This window comes from Gymnoscopelus microlampas (genome assembly GCF_963454915.1).
Source record: "Gymnoscopelus microlampas genome assembly, chromosome: 20".
Classification (NCBI taxonomy): domain Eukaryota; kingdom Metazoa; phylum Chordata; class Actinopteri; order Myctophiformes; family Myctophidae; genus Gymnoscopelus; species Gymnoscopelus microlampas.
Window position 1 is genome coordinate 9,998,056 of NC_139957.1, and position 20,208 is coordinate 10,018,263.

A 20,208-nucleotide genomic window follows, 5' to 3' on the forward strand; every position below is an offset into this window, starting at 1 on the left:
TATGAACATGACTATGTACAGTATAAAAGTTGAAAATAAAGAACAAAACAAATATACAAACATTACAATAGCGAATGCAAAAATACATTTACAAATTCAAACAAAATGTAGAACAAGTCAGAATAAAGTGCAAACCTCTATAGAAATAAATCAGACCTGCTCATCTTACAAGTGGTGCAACAGCACAAATGTGTTTGGGCATTAGATCCACTTCATTTCTGGTGGTACGCTACGAAGCACTGCTGTTTTTCATTCAAACACAGGAAAACCCTGCATTTTTGGCACTTCCATCTGGACACCCCCTTTGGACAGACGTTGCACCGTCCCCGATTGTCACAGTGAAGTGGCCAATGTCCACAGTTGTCATAACGCACATCTGGTTGTGGTTGTGAGGGTCTTGAGGAGAGGCGTTTCTTCTGAGATGGCACCTGTAATGTACAGTGTTGTAGCATTTTGAGATTTGTGTCAAATATAAAGTGTGTTACAAATAAAATGTATTATTATTTGTATTACTACTACTTCTATTACCTGTGGTGGAGAGGAGGAGGATGGTTGGCCAACTTTGGATGCTGGTTTGTTGACTTGCTTCAAACTGTGGGCAACTGCCAGCCGGAACCTTTTGAGAGACATTGGTTTCTCGTTCAGTAGACCACAATCCCTCTTGTAGACCAGCCAGGAATTTGAGACACACAGGTCAAGGATGTATCCGAACAGGGGAAAGTACCATCGCCTTGACTTGGCTGGGGTCTTGTACAAGTGTACCAGCATGTCGGAAAGATCAATGCCTCCCATATGCTCATTGTAGGCAGGAATCAGTGATGGGCACGGGACGTCAATCTTCGCGTGGGCCTCTTTGCTCCACCGTTTGACAGACGAAAGAGGCTCAATGCCACAGGCATTGCCGAGAAGGTTGACACATTTGTTGTGAAACCATTTCACTGCTATCACCCCTTCAGCAGACCTGTAATCAAAAGCACCACGTCCTTTCTTCCTCAGCTCTTTGTCTCTCATCAAGGGTGCCCCACCAATTCGGTTCGATCTGACAGTGCCGACGCACTTGACTCCCAGGGTTGTTTGCAGGCTCTGGACCAAGTTGAAACTGGTGAAGTAGTTGTCACAGAAGACGACTGAACGCAGTGGCAGAGGGATGGTCTTACATAACGTTGTCACCATCTTGGCCCTTAGATTTAATGCCTGCTCCCGTTCACTTAAGGCAACATTGAAGAACGTGGATGCCCCCTGATAGAGCAGCAAGTCATGGATGATACCAGATGCACTGGCACGGCAGAACAATTTAAAGCCCCGCTTGTTTGGCTGGTTGACAATATGTTGACCGAGAGTGCCAGCCCGTGTTCCGTTACAGGCCACCATGACTTCAGACACGCTGTGCTTGCAAGTGGATGGGATCAGGAGACACTGCTCTCGAAGCATCTCAAAAAGGGGACGGATTTTATAGAATCGGTCTGGACTGTCACGGCACCGCTGAGTATCGCTGAAATGAATGTACCGGCGTAACAGCTCGAACCTTTTCAGCGGCATGATGTCAGCTATCACGTCGAAGCGCGACTCGTGGTGCCAGTAGTCCTCCAAGGCTGGGAAGGTGAAAACACCCATGAAGAGCAGCATTGACAGGAAGTCTGCAATCTCTTCAGGGCTGGTCTTGATCGGATCCCCCGACTCCTGGGCAGAGTACCGGTTAGTATGGTGAGCAATATGTTCAATCATCTTGTCAGTGAAGTGTGTTTTTAAGTACTGGAAGGGTGTCTTTACTGCATCAGGGGGTTCAAAGCTTGAATCAGGAACCTGGCATGCCTCGATGTCTTCATACTTCCAGATTCTCTCAGTGCTTGTTTTGGGGTCAGAAGGTGAACTGGGGTCAGGGATGTCATCTGGCTCCAACAAGGGGGCTGTTTTTAGACTGTCTTTCTCTTTCTCTTTTCTCCTCTTCTTACGGGGTGGTTTAGAAGATGTACTTGTTGAGGACACCTCCGTTTCCTCATCATCCATGGATTCAAAAGAAGTGTCTCCAGTCTCTTCTGCGTGTGTGGGTTGATAGTCAGGATCCTCTGTTGGGTCATCTTCATCACTCAGATCAGCATCAGAGTCTTGGGGATTTACCGGTATCAGTGCCTTAAAAGTGCGTGGCCTTGCACCGTAAAAAGATTTACTCTCCATCTATCATTTGTAAACAGAAAGAAAAAAACAATTTGTTACCATGGACATGATAGTATTACCAGTAGTACAGTATGTACTACTGGTAGTCACATATTTATCATGTTTAAAGACAGTACTTCAACAGAAACATATCAGAAATGGTGCAATATCATACCAATATATTTTCCATCAAGTTTATAATGGAACAATATTAAATTAGCAACAGGAATACAATCATACTTATAAAATTATTTCAGCATATAATGAAATAACATTCAATTCATTCATTTAACAAAAATGAATAAGAAGAAGTTTTATTCCTTCATAGCAAATAGTACATTGAAAGTTAGACTAAATTTTAGTTTATTAGCTTTCACGCCCTTTACCATAAAGTGACAAACAACCCGTTTGGTAGAGCATGTTTTTACACCATTATTAGAAATTATTTTATCATAGTTACATTATCATGTTCGGTAACACCTCTGGGACGATATGTAAAAATAAATAAATAATCTTACCTTTGCAACCAAACAGAGCCCACGTGTTTTTTGTTTTTCACTTCCTGTATGATGGCTAGTACTTGGCAAGGCATGCTATTGGAAGACAAACTGACATCTAGTGGACGTTTTTTGCCATACAAACCTCAACCAAATGGTAGAGATGGCCCAATTAGGTTCAGTTTTGTTTTCAATGAAAAATAGTGACTTAAAATGTACTCTACCAAATGGTCGACCAGAACATTATTATGTCTCAAATGACAATTTCCAGAAGACTCCACGTCTGTGTCAATGGTTTATTTTGACCGAAAAAGGAGGTTGTTGTTGTGAGGGGTGTGTGAGGGGGGTGTGTGTGTGTGTGTGTGTGTGTGTGTGTGTGTGTGTGGGTGCACGCGTGCGTGTCTGTCTGTCTGTCTGTGCGTGTCCCCGTTTTGGGCATATCATAAAGGCAAACATTCTGCAAAAATAGGCAAACATTCGCAAAAATAGCAGATCTACAAGCTTACAGCATGTCGCGTTGTGACACCTTGTGAACTTGGAAATCAGCTGTTTTCGCTATTTGACATACACAAAGTGTCTTGCTCAGGGACACTTCAACACATAGACTGGGCGACGGTTTGCGTGTGCACGTGTGTGTGTGTGTGTGTGTGTGTGTGTGTGTGTGTGTGTGTGTGTGTGTGTGCGTGCGTGTGCAGCTCCTACCTCATAGCTGAACAGCAGTGGCTTAGTGTCAGACAGCTTCCTGCACTGATGGCAGGTCACTTTGGAGGGATCGCCCTCCGCCTGCTTCAGGGGGTGCCCGGCAGAGTACGGAGGCACCAGTGGAGGCACTGAGGTGTGGCTGGGATGGTGGCCGGGATAGGGGACGGGAGCCGAGAACTCCTGCGGAAGGGGAGGCACAGAGCTGGAGGGAGGACCTTGTCCTGGGGCGTCTCGCTGGGGAGGCTCCCTGGGGGCAGCCGTGGAGGTTCCATTGGCCACCTGGATCTCTGGCACATGCATCTTAACCTTTTTAAAGTTTTGCACATAAACAGAATCAAAGTTAACATTTTACCATCCCCTTATGTATTAATGAAACTATTATTTTGTGTCTGTTTTAACACACGCAGAGTAGATTGTTTTCATAGATTTATATTTTTATAGTGTCATCTTGTTGTGGTTTCACCAATGGTTTGAGTGCACTTTATAGTGCTGTATTGTTGTGGTTTATTGTTTTGTCTGAAGTTAAATGGCAGGAAAATTAATCTGTTTCTTAGGGTAATATCTTGTTTTGTTGTTATATGTTTGGGAAGACGGATGAAGATTTGCATTCTTTGCCAACTCCAACAAATTTACACTGCAACTCTCAACTCTACTGTGTGCAGTTTTGTTGCCGTGTTCGTAAATATGTTCTGTCCCTAAATAAAATTAAGAAATACAATTTAATAAAATTTCAGGTACTTCCAGTTTGATATGCACTAGGCAAAGGAATCCAATCTGATAACATTTTGATCTCTGGGACCATTTGTGTTCCATTTAACTGAGTCCACAAATGGAACACAATGGACCCATAATGGTCCATTTGTATACTCTCTGAGTTACAAAGCCATACGGGCCTGTCATGTCATGCCAGACATGTCAGGAGGTACTGTAACATGGTTCGTGGAAGAGGTTTTCTAAGTTGCACATCACAATCCAAACATTGTATTATTGTGTCCCTTAGATTCACTTTGTTCAGAAGCATTTCATAATCTTGTTGTAATGGCCACTGGTTATATATCTGATTTAGTCGTCCTGTCGGATGATGGGGTTTAAGACTATAACTCCATGATAAATACTACAAACAATACACATAAGAAATGATCGTTCCATCCACACATCATGCTAAGCCGGTAATTGGCCAGTTTTTATGACAAAAGCCGGAAAATATAATTCCCTCCGGATGTCCCAGCCGGTAAAAATACACAGCAATGTATTATTATCATTGCATATCAAACACATTTCAAATCCTGCTCCACAAGAGTGGTCTCTCTCTCTCTCTCTCTCTCTCCTCCGTGCACACACTAACAGATACTTTCACTGGAGTACTGTGTGAGACGTTCTGTGTGGAACTTTTATGAAAAATTAAATGCAAGCTGTGCAACGCCAAGTTGTCCTACCACAATTCAATACCAATGCACATGCATTCGAAGACAAAGCACCAAAGACTTCACATTTCGCATTTCTAGCATCACTGCGAGGTCACTTTGTGTGCGGGTGAAACCACAACGATAACCATAAACATGTACAAATAGTTATTTTGAAAAGCGTTACATTTGTGCCCAAGATAGGGACACCAGGTTGAATGTGGTTAAAAATGTGGACATATGGGCTGCATGATTGCCGATACTGATGTTGTCAAATTAGTCTAATATTGACCAATACCAATACCCGGAACACGGACACACAGTCAAATGAGCAGAAGGCGCGGATGGTGCCGTCCACCATTGCAAGATGATACTGAGGCACAGCAACGGTCTTACACAAGGAACAGGGAAACGAAGTACCTGAGGAGAGAAGAGCAGAGGGGATCAATACAAATATTTGACGGGTATGTGTGCTGGTGTGGTTATCTCTGTGCTGCATGCATTACCCATCTTAAGCAATTAAAGCCGGGAACGCATCTGTGTCATTTTAGATTTGTTTTGGCCTATTCAAAAATATCAGATATACAAGCTATGAGCTTGTAGATCTGCTATTTTTGATAAATCGTGAAAATGTGTGCAAATCTTTGAATATATATATAGATTTAACTCAAATCTTTGCTTCTGGGGGGGTCCCTGGAACAACAAATAATTTTGGGTGGTCCTTGACATGAAACAGTTTGAGAACCACTGATTATAGCAGTTAGGATTTAGAAGACATTAATTGTAGAATCCCCAGAAGCAAAGATTTGAGTTACAAATGTTCGCTTTAAGAAATATAATATTCAAGATTTGCACAAATTTTCATGATATTTAAAAAAGATTGTAGATCTACAAGCTCATAGCGCGGCACTCGGTGTCGCACTATGAGCTTGTAGATCTGCTATTTTTGAATAGCCAAAGTCTAAGATAATGGTCATAGCTAAAATCTAAAATGACAGAGATGCGTTTGGGTCAACGTCTATGTTCTGTTTTCCAGTGTGTAAAAGTTATGTTTTTACAGAAATAATACCACAATTCTGCAACATTTTTGGCTGGACTGAATAGGGAGAAAAAAGAAGAAAAGATTATATGGATATAGCCTACAGTAGTCAACAGATGCATATAATATACGAGCCCAATCCATCTGTGTGTGTGTGTGTGTGTGTGTGTGTGTGTGTGTGTGAGACATCCTACCACTGAGAACATGTCTGGGTGAACGGCTTTTTTCCACGCAGAGAGGAGTGCAATAGAGCTGAATCTTGCCCTTGTGGTCTCGTTCCATGGTAGTGGAGGAAACCTGAACCTGCTTCTGACAGTTTCCGCACTCCGTCATCTTGACGCAGGTCTGTAGAAGAGTAAGGAAACACATGGAGGGGCTAGAATGGGCAGCACACACCTGATCCACATATACAGGTAGTTATGTAAGCACTGTAATGTAGGAGGCTCACTGTTGATGTTATCAATCTATTCCAAACCATGGGAAACGGCTTGCTGGCTTACAAAAAGTGCATGATTTCGGTTGTGCAATTCCACCAGTATCTTCATATACAGATCCTTCTAAAAATATATATATAATCTTCCATAATATAATTGAAAAAGTTAAACTTTCATATATTCTAGATTCATTGCGCATAAAAAAAACTTTTTTAATCTTGACGATTATGTCATACAGCTCATGAAAATCAAAAATCCACATCTCAAAATATTCCAATATTACATGACACCACTCTAAAAAATATATTAATTTATAATACAGAAATGTCGACCACCTGAAAAATGTATGCACTCAATACTTGGTCTGGACAACTTTTGAACAAATGATTTCATCAATGGGGCATGGCATGAAGGTGATCAGCCTGTGGCACTGTTGAGGTGTTATGGAAGCCTAGGTTTGCTTTGATAGCTTATTTGTATTGTTGAGTCTAGTGCCTCACAACTTCCTCTTGACAATACAACATAGATTCTCTGTGGGGTTCAGGTGTTCAGCTGCTATCAAAGCAAACCTGGGCTTCCAGAATATATCATTTGTTCAAAATTAGCACAGACCAAGTATTGAGTGCATATTGCATAAATTAACATACTTTTCAGATGGTCGACATTTCTGTATTATACATCATTTTTTTTGTGGTGTCATGTAATATTCTAATATTTTGAGATACGGAATTTTGATTTTCATGAGCTGTAGGCCATAATCATCTTGATTAAAACAAAAAAGGTATTATATTTCACTTTATGCGCAATGAATCTAGAATATATGAAAGTTTCACTTTTTGAATTATATTACGGAAGAAAATGAACTATTCCACGATATATATATATTTTTAGAAGGATCTGTATATCATCAATATCTTCCACCTTTGCATCAATCAAATGCCAGATTCACAATTAGCTTTTTTCTAAGTATTTTCTATTAATGTGGGGACTTTCCTCCAACACTATAATACTGCAAATGCAGATTACACACACATATAAACGCCACCTCCCACATGTATACAAACCTGCTTGTAGGTGCTGATGCATGTGGGACTGCAGAAGTTGAGCGGGGATTTATCAACGGCGAGGGTCTGACAGGAGGGTGCGTCGCTTTTGCAGAAGAGACCGCATCCCTCGCAGCAGTTCATGGCTAACTGCCGCGTCTTCCGCCACGTCTGGAAACAAGCGTCACTACAGAGTTTGTGGAGACGACCTAGGTGGGTGACCTCGTGCTCAATCTGGGAGATAGAGAGAGAGAGTGTGTAGTTAAGTTTCTAGCGTGTTTGTGGGCAGATTCCGTCATTGAAAGGACTGTTGTGTTACAGTGTGCAATGCATGGACATTTTGCCATTCCGTTTCAGCGTTTTCAAAGTACCCTTCAATACAAATGTAGTCATTACAATATTGCATTTGATACGGTTACCCCAGTGTTCTCTCAAATATCTTCCCATTACCATACAGTAGGCTTTCAAAGGAAGTTGGCATTTGTATATTCTTTGGGCCCAAATATGTAAATCAACTTTGACCGGCACTGGCCCATACAGACTGAGTGGACGTGCACCTAATGAGTTAAATTTTATTAAATTAATAAAACATTAATTCATAAAATCATTCTAATACGAATCTAAATCTAACTTGAGTTGAATCCCTTGACTAATCAGAAAAGACTAATCAGAAATGCACAAAACCAATGGCTAGTATCAATAGATATAGACAATAATGCCTCTACAAGCATTCACACACATGCAGTACATGAGATCAACTAGTTTTGTTGTCCTTTGAATGGGGGTTCAGTGATTCTTGGGCGTTAGGCCTACGATGTGTTGACAATGTGTGACGCAGGTCTACTGTTGGTTCATACCCTAGTCTGTGGTAAGGTGTCAGCTGTAGAAATGCAACTACCATCTACTAAGTAAATAAAAATTCTTCACAAGATCATACCGTTTTTGCAAAGTTTATTGTGTAAAAACAAAAGCAGAAAATGCAAACTTTTCAACCCATCCTAGGCCTTCCTCCATATCCACACCAAACAAGAGACCCATATACTGTAGACAGGTAAGCTTGACACAAGATACTTCTGTGTGTGTATTGTGTTGGCATTTGTCATTGCATGAGCAATGACACATCTTCACAGCTTTATTTATTTGATCAACACTTAAAATTAAAAACTTCAGCCCTATACTTTGCCATAGGATGGACATGTTCTGACCTTGTGGATTGGCCATTTTCACTTTCTTTTTTTAATATTGAAGATTTTGATGACATGCAAATTATGGCCAAAATAAGGATGACAGGTTGAAAGTAGCTATAGATTAATAACGAATCCTTAATAGATTAGCATTATTGTCAACAAAAGAGTATAATAGTCCCAATGGGATTCCCAGACAGTGGGGAGACTGGGAGAGAGTTGGGTCAGAACAGAGCATACCACACCTTTACTGGTACACAGCAACTCTTTAAGCCATAACAAATTGCCAATATCTGCTCAGTATAGGTTCCTTTGCGGCAGAATAAACTCCAGTTATAATTCCCTCAGCAGTGAATTATACGAAATCATCCGCAGCAACTGTGTTCTGTGGCCGTGATTTGTCCATGTATGACATGGTAATGAATCAGGTTTAAGTTATATAAGTAGCAAAGTCTATAATTTGCCACGTTTCTTCTTTGCTAATAAGACAGTACACAGTTTGCATCATATGAAACGGGTGCATTATGTCCATTATCTCAAAGGAATGTCAAAATGAAGCAAAAAAAAAAGCCATCTCCCCATTGTTTTTAAAACAAAGTTGCAAAAAATCATGTATGATTATATAAATCTCATGGAAGGTGACTGTACAGTGACAATAATGAGAATGTGTCAGTGTGATTGAGCACGTTAAAATTATTATATACGTATATAATTACATACGTATATAATTACAGTGTATGTTTCACATGAATACAGAAAACATTGACAATGACTTCACATGGAAATATATTTCATACTCCACATTCAAATGACTTCCAAGATGACCAGAGGTAGATATTCTGTCTGTGTATTACAAAATGACTGGGCAAGTTGCATGTCAAGTGATTTGCACATCAGTCTGATGATTTGCACATCAGTATGCTAAAACATGTATACCATGACACTTCTGCATGCTTAGTCCCAATTCCTTCTCTTTGAAAAAGCAACATTGCGTGTACCATTTGCTGTTGTTTCAGTTTTCTCTTAAAAGTAATACGCTCTAGTCTAATTACTTCTTCTCAGGATAGACTTTTCTTTGCGGATGCAGCTCTGGTTTCTGCTTTCATTTTGTCAGGTTGGACAAAAAGCAGCCGTTTTCTGCACTAACATGTTCAAGATAATGTAACCTCTACAGAGGCAGCTGCGTTTTCTACTCTCACTTTTTCTGGATAAATTCATCTCTTTACAGCAGCAGCTCTTTTGTTTTCCGCTCTCACCTTGTCAGGACAGAGTTTCCTTCTCTTCATAGATGAAACTCTGCTTTCTACTCTCACCTTCTCAGAATGAAGCAATCTTCTCTTTAAGGCTGCAGCTCTATTCAATGCTCTCACTTTGTCAGGATGGAGTAATCTTCTCTTTAAAGACGCAGCTCTACTTTCTGCCCTCGCTTTCTCTGGATGCAGCTTCCTTCTCTTTGCAGCAGCAACTTTGTTCTGCGCCCTTACCATATCTAGGTTTTTCTCCCTGAATCTTCTGCTTCTTTCCCGTGTACTGGCTGCTCTGTGGCAGCTTATTTCATTTTCAGTATACTGCTCTCTACAAGCTGAACTGTATGGAATGCCAAGATGGATCGCGATACTCTTAAATGTTCTCTTGCATCCCCTACATATTTGGCTTAGAATGTTTTCATTTAAGTCTGTGGTGCTACGTTTCATGCTTTCTTGTTTTTTCTCTATTCTAATGCTATGCTTACTTTTCTCAGAATGAAGCAATCTTCTCTTTAAGGCTGCAGCTCTATTCAATGCTCTCACTTTGTCAGGATGGAGTAATCTTCTCTTTAAAGACGCAGCTCTACTTTGTGCCCTCGCTTTCTCTGGGTGCAGCTTCCTTCTCTTTGCAGCAGCAACTTTGTTCTGCACCCTTACCGTATCTAGGTTTTTCTCCTTGAATCTTCTGCTTCTTTCCCGTGTACTGGCTGCTCTGTGGCAGCTTATTTCATTTTCAGTATACTGCTCTCTGCAAGCTGAACTGTATGTAAAGCCAAGATGGATCGTGATACTCTTAAATGTTCTCTTGCATCCCCTACATATTTGGCTTAGAATATTTTCATTTAAGTCTGTGGTTCTATGTTCCATCCTTTCCTGGTCTTGCTCTATTCTAATGCTATGCTTACTTTCCCTCTCCGATTCCTCCAACTCCCTGTGCAGAAAATTGGTGAAATGAATGGACATAGTGCGGATGCCTTTCCACCAATCCTCAAGGAGCTCAGAGGTCCTTTTCAAAGACTCATCAGAAGTACAAATGAAATTCTCATAATGGCTTGAGTTCCAGCCAAGAATGACAGGATTATGACTGAACAGCTCTGCTCCAAAGACCGTGGCAGGGATGACTAGGATTGGCGTGGGCTGGTGTCTGTTGTAGAATGATTTGTAAATGAGTATGTGCAGCCCAAACATGTGAGCTAGACCAGGCAGGACATAGTCTTCAGCATCTGATGCACAGCCACCGGAAGTTCTGAGTGGTTGCAAGAAATCGCTCCACTCGTTGTCAGATAGGCCGGACATGGCCTGGGCCCCTGTGCATTTTGCAAGCATGTCCACCAGCTTGATCCTCCAGTACGCAATTTTTCTGTCAGGGTCTCGCAATGGGTGAGTGGCAAACTCAGCCCTGAAGTTCAACTGATTCAAGACGCTTTCAAACTGACAGCTTCCCTGGCACAAACTGGCCACCCCAAGTCTGACTGGAGCCCCATTGGTAGCGGCCATGCCCAAAACAATCTTCTTCATTTCTTCGGTCACCCTCTTCAGGTTGCTCAATTTCTGTATCGCAGCGCGTGTTTCTCTTGCCATGTTATCCTGCAAATGAAAAACAAACAATATATTAAAAATAAGCGGCATGTTCAATAAATAAATGCCATAAAACTATTTCTACATATGAATTTCAAAATGATTTGACCTTGCAAGTTGTATGTATGCTTAGTTTTTTATATATCATTACTTTTTTTTAAAGGGTAATGTTTCTTTTTGTTCCCTTAATTATTATATAATAAGTAAGTAAGCCTTGCCAAGCCATGTGGTCGATAGGGCAGGAGCCTATCTCCTGTTTCTGTAGTGTGAGCCGGCTTGATGTACAAATACACCCCCTGGAAATGACACTAGTATGTCGCAGGGACTTACCCCCAATCCAACCCTTGATGCTGAGTGCCAAGCAGGAAGGCATTGGGTCCCATTTTTATAGTCTTTGGTGTGACCCGGCCGGGGATCGAGCCCCAAGTTAACCTCCCAATCTCAGGGCGGACACTCTAACCACAAGGCCACTGAGCTGGTTATGATTATATAGCCCTTATAATATATCCATGCACATACAAATGAATACTGCTGCCAGATAAATGTCTTTCATTTGAAATTCTGTTTTGAACATAGTGATATTACATTAACATATACTACAGTATTGATATTATCATCCATGTTTTCTATAACAATATACATGCATTGCTTTTTGGTTTTATATTGATTATTGGGACAGTTTCACGATCAACACAATTTTTAATTGTTACATAACAATCATCAGCCCTACATTAAACACATTAAAGTGTGAGTGACTGAAAATGTTGAATTGAATTGGTGATTGGTGAAATTCCGGCATTCCGGCACTAAAAAACATTAGTAATGACAGGACAACATCATGTGTAACATTACTTTTAATATGAAAGCAACAAATATATTGATTATTATAATTGCATGATGTATGCATACAAATAAAATATAAATGAATAGTTCAACGTTATACAATTTTACTTTACTTAAATTTTGATAGATTTCAGAATCATATATATGATATATATTTTCACATTCAATAATTTGGTTACGTTATGTACACTTATTCTGCTATCTTGGAGCATTTAGAAGTGCTGTATTATGCAACAGTAAAATCTTTTGAAATGCAAATAACCTAAAACAGACATCACTGAAACCTGCTGATCTACAGAGTAGCTTGTTTTGAACCGGCACGATTCAGATGCTCTTAAACCCCAGCATCCGTATTGTGGGTAAAATATTTGCAGAAAATAGCAGTTCTACAAGCTTTGCGATGCATTGTGAGCTTGTCGATAGGCTATTTTCAGCAAAGATATTTAACGTAGAGCGAAAACAGATATGTCACTAGTATAGAGCCCTGAGGAACTCCGGTCAACCAAGTATAGGGTTTAAGTGGTTAATCGGCAAGGGCTCCTCAACACATAGCTCAGTTCACTTCTCCCCCAATGCTCTTCTACATGCTTAGCAGCCTCCTTTTCATGACACAATTGTTAACCACTTAAACCCTTTACTTGGTTGACAGGAGTCCCTCATGGATCTAAACTAGTTACTGTTTTAGCTCTACACTAAATATCTTTGCTGAAAATGGCCTATCTACAAGCTCAAGCTTGTAGATCGGCTATTTTCTGCGAAGGGTTTCCACAGAATACGGATGTTGAGGTTTAAAATCCAGATGAAATGGCATTTTGAGACATTACTTCTGACAAAGCATACCATGGTTTGTTAGATTTTCAATGAAGCCACTGGATTCCATTCATTTCTGTACAGAATGAAAATGAACTGTTTTAATGCATTTTAAAGCACAGATTTATTTGTAAAGTTTTGCCAAAATAGCATTAATTTGTCTGACTTATTTAACATGCAATTATTTTTAGCCAAGTTAAGTTCAGTTAAAAGTTTTAATAACTTTGGAGGAAAGGTAAGAAGGCATCTAAAAAATAAAGTCATTAATGAGAAAATGGTCTGTTGATGTACAACATATGGCCAAAGCTATGAATAAACAATGACATATTGACATAGTTGAGCCTGATTTATACTGCGACTGGTGTCTTGCACCAAAAATAGCAGATTTACAAACTCACGTGTTGCATGGTGACGCATTGTGAACTTAGAGAGATAATCTATTTTGTGCATGACACTGGCCCTCAAGTAAGTATGAATAAGACATGACGGTGATAGGTGTGTATAAATATTTCCCATCTCTGCCGCCGGTAGTCACATCCAGTGTTGCCACAAAATTGCAGTTTTGTCGCAAAGCAACAGCCCATAATATACACCGACTTTAGTAACGTTAGAAACAAAACTAACGTTACTCACCTTTCGTTGTATGTCCCTTGAGCCATATGTCGTTGACACCGCATCTGTCTTGAGGTGAAGTTTGTTGGCAACGAGTATTTTGTGTCCGAGGAAAAATGTTTTCTATTCTTTTTTTTGTTGTTAAGAGATAATATGTACCTCGTGTGCACAGAAAAAAAATATGATATTGTGCTTTCTTTGGTTCTACAAGCAGCAACTATGTGCATTACACAAATAAATGGTATAAATGGAAACCTTCTGTGCAGTCTAAAAAAGCTCCCATATTATTTCCAATGTTTCTAAAGCCTTTTTCTGGGTAAATGTATTCCCTTTTCTTTTATTTTAAATAATGTTTTTAGAAACTGTCCCAACTTCTAAGCTCTTCCTAACAATTTCTGCTACCCTTCCTGAGCTATAGTTAAACACAGTGGTGCCTTCTTACCACCTCCTATATACATACAATACATGCTATCCTTTATGGCAGATGATAAAGCGCATATGACCAGTAATAGAAAGGCTTGTCTGCCTTTCCCTGCTGTAGTCTGGTTGGGCACATTTGATGAGAGATGCCATTCAGCGATTAGTGAAAGCCCATGTCTGGTGTCTGATTAACACAGTAGTAAAATACCCTGCACACCCTAAGACACGTGTGCATGCATGCACACGCACCGCACACAGACAGAAAGAACGACAGAGAGAGAGACAGAGAGAGAGAGGGACAGACATGCAGTTTGATGTTACAGCATCATGATCAGACAGTAAAAGTATTATCTCTTGGCAGAGATGTGTGCTCCACTGAGCGCACCTTTCTAGTTTTTGCCACAGAATTCTAAAATGATCCTTTCCCCACGTTATGCATAATGTTTACGGTGAAAAATACAATACATTTTCATAGATTCATTATGACAACTTCAGTCAGGATTTTCTCCCCAAGTTTTGTTTTTATTCCTCTTTAAGCATGAGAAAACAAAACAAACAAAAAATAACTTATTTTCTTTTTTACACATATTTTTCAAGTTGTTTTTTCACATGTCCACTCTGGTTGACAGTATGCATTTCACTTTCAACTGAAGAAATACGTATTCAACAATACATTAAATGATGAAACAATAAACATATTTGTAACGATGTTAATTAAACAAATTTCACATTTTAACTGTTCAATGCGATGCAAACACTTTAAACCGCACTCCTCCATCCTCCCTCCCTCAATCAACTCCTCTTCCCTTCCTTCCTCATTCAGCTCCTCCCTAACTCCTCCTATTTTTTCAATTCACATTTTCTATTGAAAAAAATACAGAAAACTATTGTCTTGGCATTGATCCAAAACACTCTTTCAGATGTAGAGCTCTGTCAGTTTTAGTGACTTGTTACCAAGTCTCTTGAGTGAAAATTGGCAAAGCATCCAGGGCACAAAGGCACAAGACATTGCATGCAGCTGTACTTGGTTTTGCGTTTGCACGCAGCATCATGGCATCTGTTTGCATGTTTTCCTGTGGTGAGCTTGGGCCAGTGGTTCCCAGGGCTTAACCTGATCTCGGGGGGTGCCCTGGCTCTGCGCTTCACAGGAGGTGGGGCGTCACTTAGTCGTCCACTGCGTGTCTGGATGGAACCTAGATTTATTAAGGCACGAGCCACAGATGCCTTGAAATGCAGAAGATCCTTATCTTCCAATCCGGACATTTTGTAGAGGTGCCAGGCATTCACAATGGCCACGTCCAAGAAGTGAAAGAACACTTGGATGTACCACCGGTTGGTTTTGCGTCTGTGGGGATACATTGTGAGACATTGAGCCATTAGCTCTACTCCTTCTATATGCGTATGGTATAGGTTCACAGAGAATGGCCTTTGGATGTTGATCATCTTTTTGACTCTCTTGCTAAATCTCTGGGCCACATCTGTTGGGGACTGGCCAACGCAGGAAGAGGCCACGTGGATCAATGAACTATCTAACCACCGTGTGACAGTGATGTTTTGAGGATTGCTGACGACAGAACAAGCTCCTCTTCCTTCTTTTTTGAGTTGCCTTTGACTCTTCAGTTTCACTTGTGCTCCCTGGAGCCTGTTGATTCTGCATGTGCCAGTGCCATAGATGCCCTGTTTTTGCAAAGCCTCAATGAGTGGAATGGTGCAAAGCACATCGTCAAAAAACACCTTGTGATTCTTTTGCTGTAGGTCGTCACAGAGGTACATGATTACGTCTCCAGCGATTCCCAATGGACTGACCTGACCATGCCCGGTCAAACCCTGATAAACTTCAAACATGTACATGTATCCAGAGGTCCCCGTTCTCACCCACACTTTCACACCCCAGGAATTAGACTTATTTTTTACGTGCTGCTTGAGAGACAGGCGGCCCGTGAAGGGAATGATCTGCTCACCGATCGACTGAAACTCTTCAGGATCGACGGCTGAAAGGAAGGTGTTCTGTAGTGCATCTAACACTGGTCTGACTTTCAAGAGCTTATCGAGATTTTCTGGCTCTTGTTTGGAATTATCGAGAAAGTGAAGGTACCTCAGAATGTTCTCAAATCTGTTTACTGACATGGCGTTTGCAACCAGATCAAGACGAAGCCCTTCCTCTGCCGACCAGTAAGTTCTTGATCTCGGGTATCTGAGATATGACATGACCATATTCATTCCTAGAAATGTCTTCATTTCTTCTCTCGTCACGGCCAGATTTTCTTTTCCTTTATGGAGGGCATACAGGTTTGTACTGTGCACTATTTCATCTATCAGATATTCCGGGAATAGATGCATAAAGAAATCAAGTGGTTCTGCTCCCTTAACATTCACTTTCCACTCTCCCAAAAATGGAGGCAGGTGTCCCTCAAACTTATTGTCTTTGTTTTTCCAGACATTACTGCTCGCCTCCAGTCCTTCAGCTTCGGCAGGTGGCGCATCCTCGGTTCCCTCCGCATCCATAGCATCCTCTGCATCCGCTGCAGTCTCTGTATCCTCAGCTCCACTGTTACTCCTGCTAACATTTGCTAATCCTTTTGCCAGCCATTCATCATCACTGCTAGCATTTGCTACTCCTCTTTCTGCCAGCCATTCATCATCATTGGTAGCATTTGCTAATCCTTTTTCTGGCAGCGATTCATCATCACTGCCACTAGCATAATCCTCTTTTGAGTCAGATGGTAGTTGCTCCACTATCCTGTAGGACTTTTTATCACACACGCCACTTGAGGTCTACAAAATATAAAGACACAGGGGAGGGGGACATTAAAGGTAGGGTAAGTGATTTTCTTTGGTTAAAATAAGTGTTAAATAGCTCTATATATTATGATAGTACTCATTGCCATAGAGTGTTTGTTCAGTAACAGGAGTCTCCATGTCTCTCCAGCTCTTTATTAAACTGAAAATGCATTTTCAGGTCGGGATTCCAATTTTATCCAATCATGATAGAGAACTCGGTCAGGATACAGATTAAACGAGTGAAATTGGAAGTGATGACACAAATAAATGAGCAGACAAAATTGGAACTGGAACACTATAAAAATTAAGCTGATACATTGGTAGTCCTTCCTGATTGGCTGAAATGTTGTCACCTGCCTGAAAATGTATTTTCTGCTTATTAAAGAGCTGGAGGAGACACAGGGAGACCCCTGTTACTGAACAAACACTCTATAGCAATGATTACTATCAGAAGAATATAGTGCTTTAACCTTTTAACAAAAAACTATTCATTTAACCAAAACAATATCACTTACACTACCTTTAAGTGAAATTTGATACTGACAGTTGCTTTTCAATATCACCGGCCCTCCATGATAAACACTGACTTTTTGGTGTGTGTGTCCCGAACACGGGCCAATTATGTTTGTATAAACACTCGGTTTTGATTTGAACTCCTAGACCCCACAGTACTTTACCCCTGCGCCACCGGAGCGCTGAAAAATTATTTGCAAAACACCAGTACCACATGAAAATGATGTTAATTCACGTGTTACTGTTTGTAATTTTTACGGCAATATTTTAACTGGCCTTAGCGGGCAGGTGGAACTTGTAGTCAACTGGCCTGGAGTGTTTCATTTCTGTGTCCGGGCCAAATGACTTCTACAAATGACTTTTAAATCCTAACAGTTTTCTGAAAAGCCTATGTTGCTATATATCGTTGCTGTCGGGCAGAAACCCCTTATCTCCATATTCTACCTTTTTGTGTTTTCAACTAACTTAACGCCCTACTTGATCATACTACAGCTACAGCGTCAAAAGTAGCAGATCCACAAGCTCGAAACGTGGCATGACGCGTTTCGAGCTTATGGATGTGCAACTTTAGCTATTTTTGAATTTGAATCCTGAAAAGTAACAGTTTTGGACATAATGTTTCCACCCGACAGACGATGTCTAGCTAAAATTTTAAATAACACGGATCCTTTCCCGGTTTTAATGGGATAATCACATAATGAAACAAAATCGGCTGAAAATAATGTTTTTGTTACAAAACCTGCAAGTTACATTCCAATAATATAAATCAATTGATTTGCAGATGACGGAAAACGAAGTCACAGACAATAGTATGAATTGTAGTTGAAATATAGCCAGTAATGCATTATGCCCAATTTAGTGAATGTAATTATAATTTCCTCAAAACATAAAATCAATACATGGGATATTTTAGCAATTATATTACCGTTACCCCCAGCATTTTTGGCCTTCTGCTGGCAATTCTGGGTTTGAGCCATTTGTTTTGCAGTAACATCAGCTGACCAGTGGCTGATGTGCAACTATACAATCAAAACCTATACAACAGCTTTTTAATAGCCGTCACTCAAATGAGGTTTTGTTTAACCCATTAAGACCTGAGGCCGATTCTAAAACATTTCTAAATCCTAACAGTTTTTCAAAAATAATGTAAAAAATATTTTTTCAAGATTTTTCAAAAATAGCAGATCTACAAGCTCATAGCGCAGCACTCGGTGCCACGCTATGAGCTTGTATATATGCTATTTTTGAATAGCCAAAGAAATCTAAAGTGACACAGATGCGTTCCATGTCTTAATGGGTTAAAATGCTTGTCTTTCCCCCTCCACAGTGTCACATAATAAATTAACAGCTCATCATAAAACTATGATGACAGTAATCATATTATAAATACCGTGGGAATATTTTGGCCATATACCATATATAGAGAACCCCATTCTGTGGTTTTGAATTCATTTTCAACGCACGCAAATGTTCACCACAAGTGCTTATAAGCTTGTGAATGACATTGAAGTGGAAATATGGAAACAGAAACAAATCTTTTGGGAGGCTAATCTTAGTGAAACTGTGCTGGTTGCACATTAGCAGGTGAAGGAGTGTTTTTATTCAGCACCTGAATGGTTTATGACTGGGATATCAGCAGGGATCTCATGACAAATTTGATAAATATGCGATATATACTGTATAATGTAGTATACACCTTGATACTACTCGGTTTGATGCCGAGTCACTCCTCAATTTTCATCTTGTACATGTATAATATCATCGATGTCAGGTGGAAACCTCATATGTTATTACCCATATATATGGAAAATATGGAGATACGAGATTTCTGCCCGACTGCAACGATATACATGACATACGTGATTGAAATGAATAATTGAAGATACAGGATACAATGGTGCCATCAACCTGATTTTTTTTAGGGCAAACTGACCCAATTATGGCATTTATTAAGAATTAGTTTGCCCAGAATCTCAATGTTTCTCTCACAAACCCCTCTATGTTTCTATATGTTTATCTCCATGTGTGTGTGTGTGTGTGTGTGTGTGTGTGTGTGTGTGTGTGTGTGTGTGTGTGTGTGTGTGTGTGTGTGTGTGTGTGTGTTCCCTACCTTGGTTGTGACTCGGCAGACACTACAGGCGGGTTTCTCTGGTTTCTCCACAGGTTTTTCAGCAGGTTTTTCTGCAACAGGTTTCCTCTTGCGGTTGAAGACAAACAGACAGAAGTGGCTACAGAAGTGCATGTAGTTGCTGGCATCTATTGGAGCCATGACCAGATCCTTGGCCTGAGTGATCTCCCTGCACATGACATGATAAAAACACAAAGTGCAAACACAGTCACAGCCACAGGATTTACAAATCTTATGCAAATGATTTAAGTTACAGGTAAAAATGTCGCACAAAGGACAACGTAAATAAATAATTTCTCAGCAAGATGACAGAAAGACAGATAAGCAGACAGCTACAGACAGACAGACGGACGGCCAGACAGACAGAGACATACTTGAGGCACTGGTAACAGGAGCGGGCTTTGCTAGTTGTCGGTAGGTGGCCAGTCAGACAGACGGTAGAACAGAAGAGCTGCGTGGACCCTTTTCTCTGGAATGCCGTCTGGCCCTTGAGCAGCACCTACACACATTCAAATAGCCCAGCATACAATATATCATTAGTGACATGTAGAACAGTGGCTCTCAAACATTTGGGATGCCAAGGACCCCCAAAATGATATATATTTAAGTCACCGATAAGAGAAGACTTGTATCATTATGTTTTTTTTTTATGTTTCCAAACTGGTCAAATATTTTCTAAATTTCTAAATAGCTCACAGATCACAATGCGTCGTGGCGTGTTGTGAGCTTGTAGATGGGCTATTTTCAAGTAGCCGAACAGATGGTTAAAGTGGTTAAACTGATTTTGATGCTATATTCAGTCATTTTGCTGGGGACCCTC

General features: G+C 40.4%; 2 protein-coding genes across 7 annotated transcripts in view; both read right to left on the minus strand.

Moving 5' to 3' along the window:
* LOC311035908 (zinc finger MYM-type protein 4-like) overlaps positions 1 to 20,208 on the minus strand; it is a 58,969-nt gene that overhangs the window by 21,873 nt on the left and 16,888 nt on the right. For all 6 annotated transcript variants that reach the window (XM_084044395.1, XM_084044394.1, XM_084044393.1 and 3 more), the window contains exons 10-15: positions 19,763 to 19,887; positions 19,371 to 19,557; positions 7,294 to 7,506; positions 5,990 to 6,140; positions 5,055 to 5,176; positions 3,354 to 3,659 (exon numbers count right to left, since the gene is read on the minus strand). In XM_084044395.1, the coding sequence (XP_083900521.1) occupies positions 3,354 to 3,659; positions 5,055 to 5,176; positions 5,990 to 6,140; positions 7,294 to 7,506; positions 19,371 to 19,557; positions 19,763 to 19,887 (1,104 nt within the window). The remainder of the gene's footprint in view (positions 1 to 3,353; positions 3,660 to 5,054; positions 5,177 to 5,989; positions 6,141 to 7,293; positions 7,507 to 19,370; positions 19,558 to 19,762; positions 19,888 to 20,208) is intronic.
* On the minus strand, positions 108 to 2,007 carry LOC311036866 (piggyBac transposable element-derived protein 3-like; the record flags this gene model as incomplete). Its single annotated transcript, XM_084045877.1, has 2 exons — positions 108 to 428; positions 529 to 2,007. 2 exons carry the CDS (start codon positions 2,005 to 2,007, stop codon positions 213 to 215), a joined length of 1,695 nt encoding a protein of 564 aa, XP_083902003.1. The 3' UTR covers positions 108 to 212.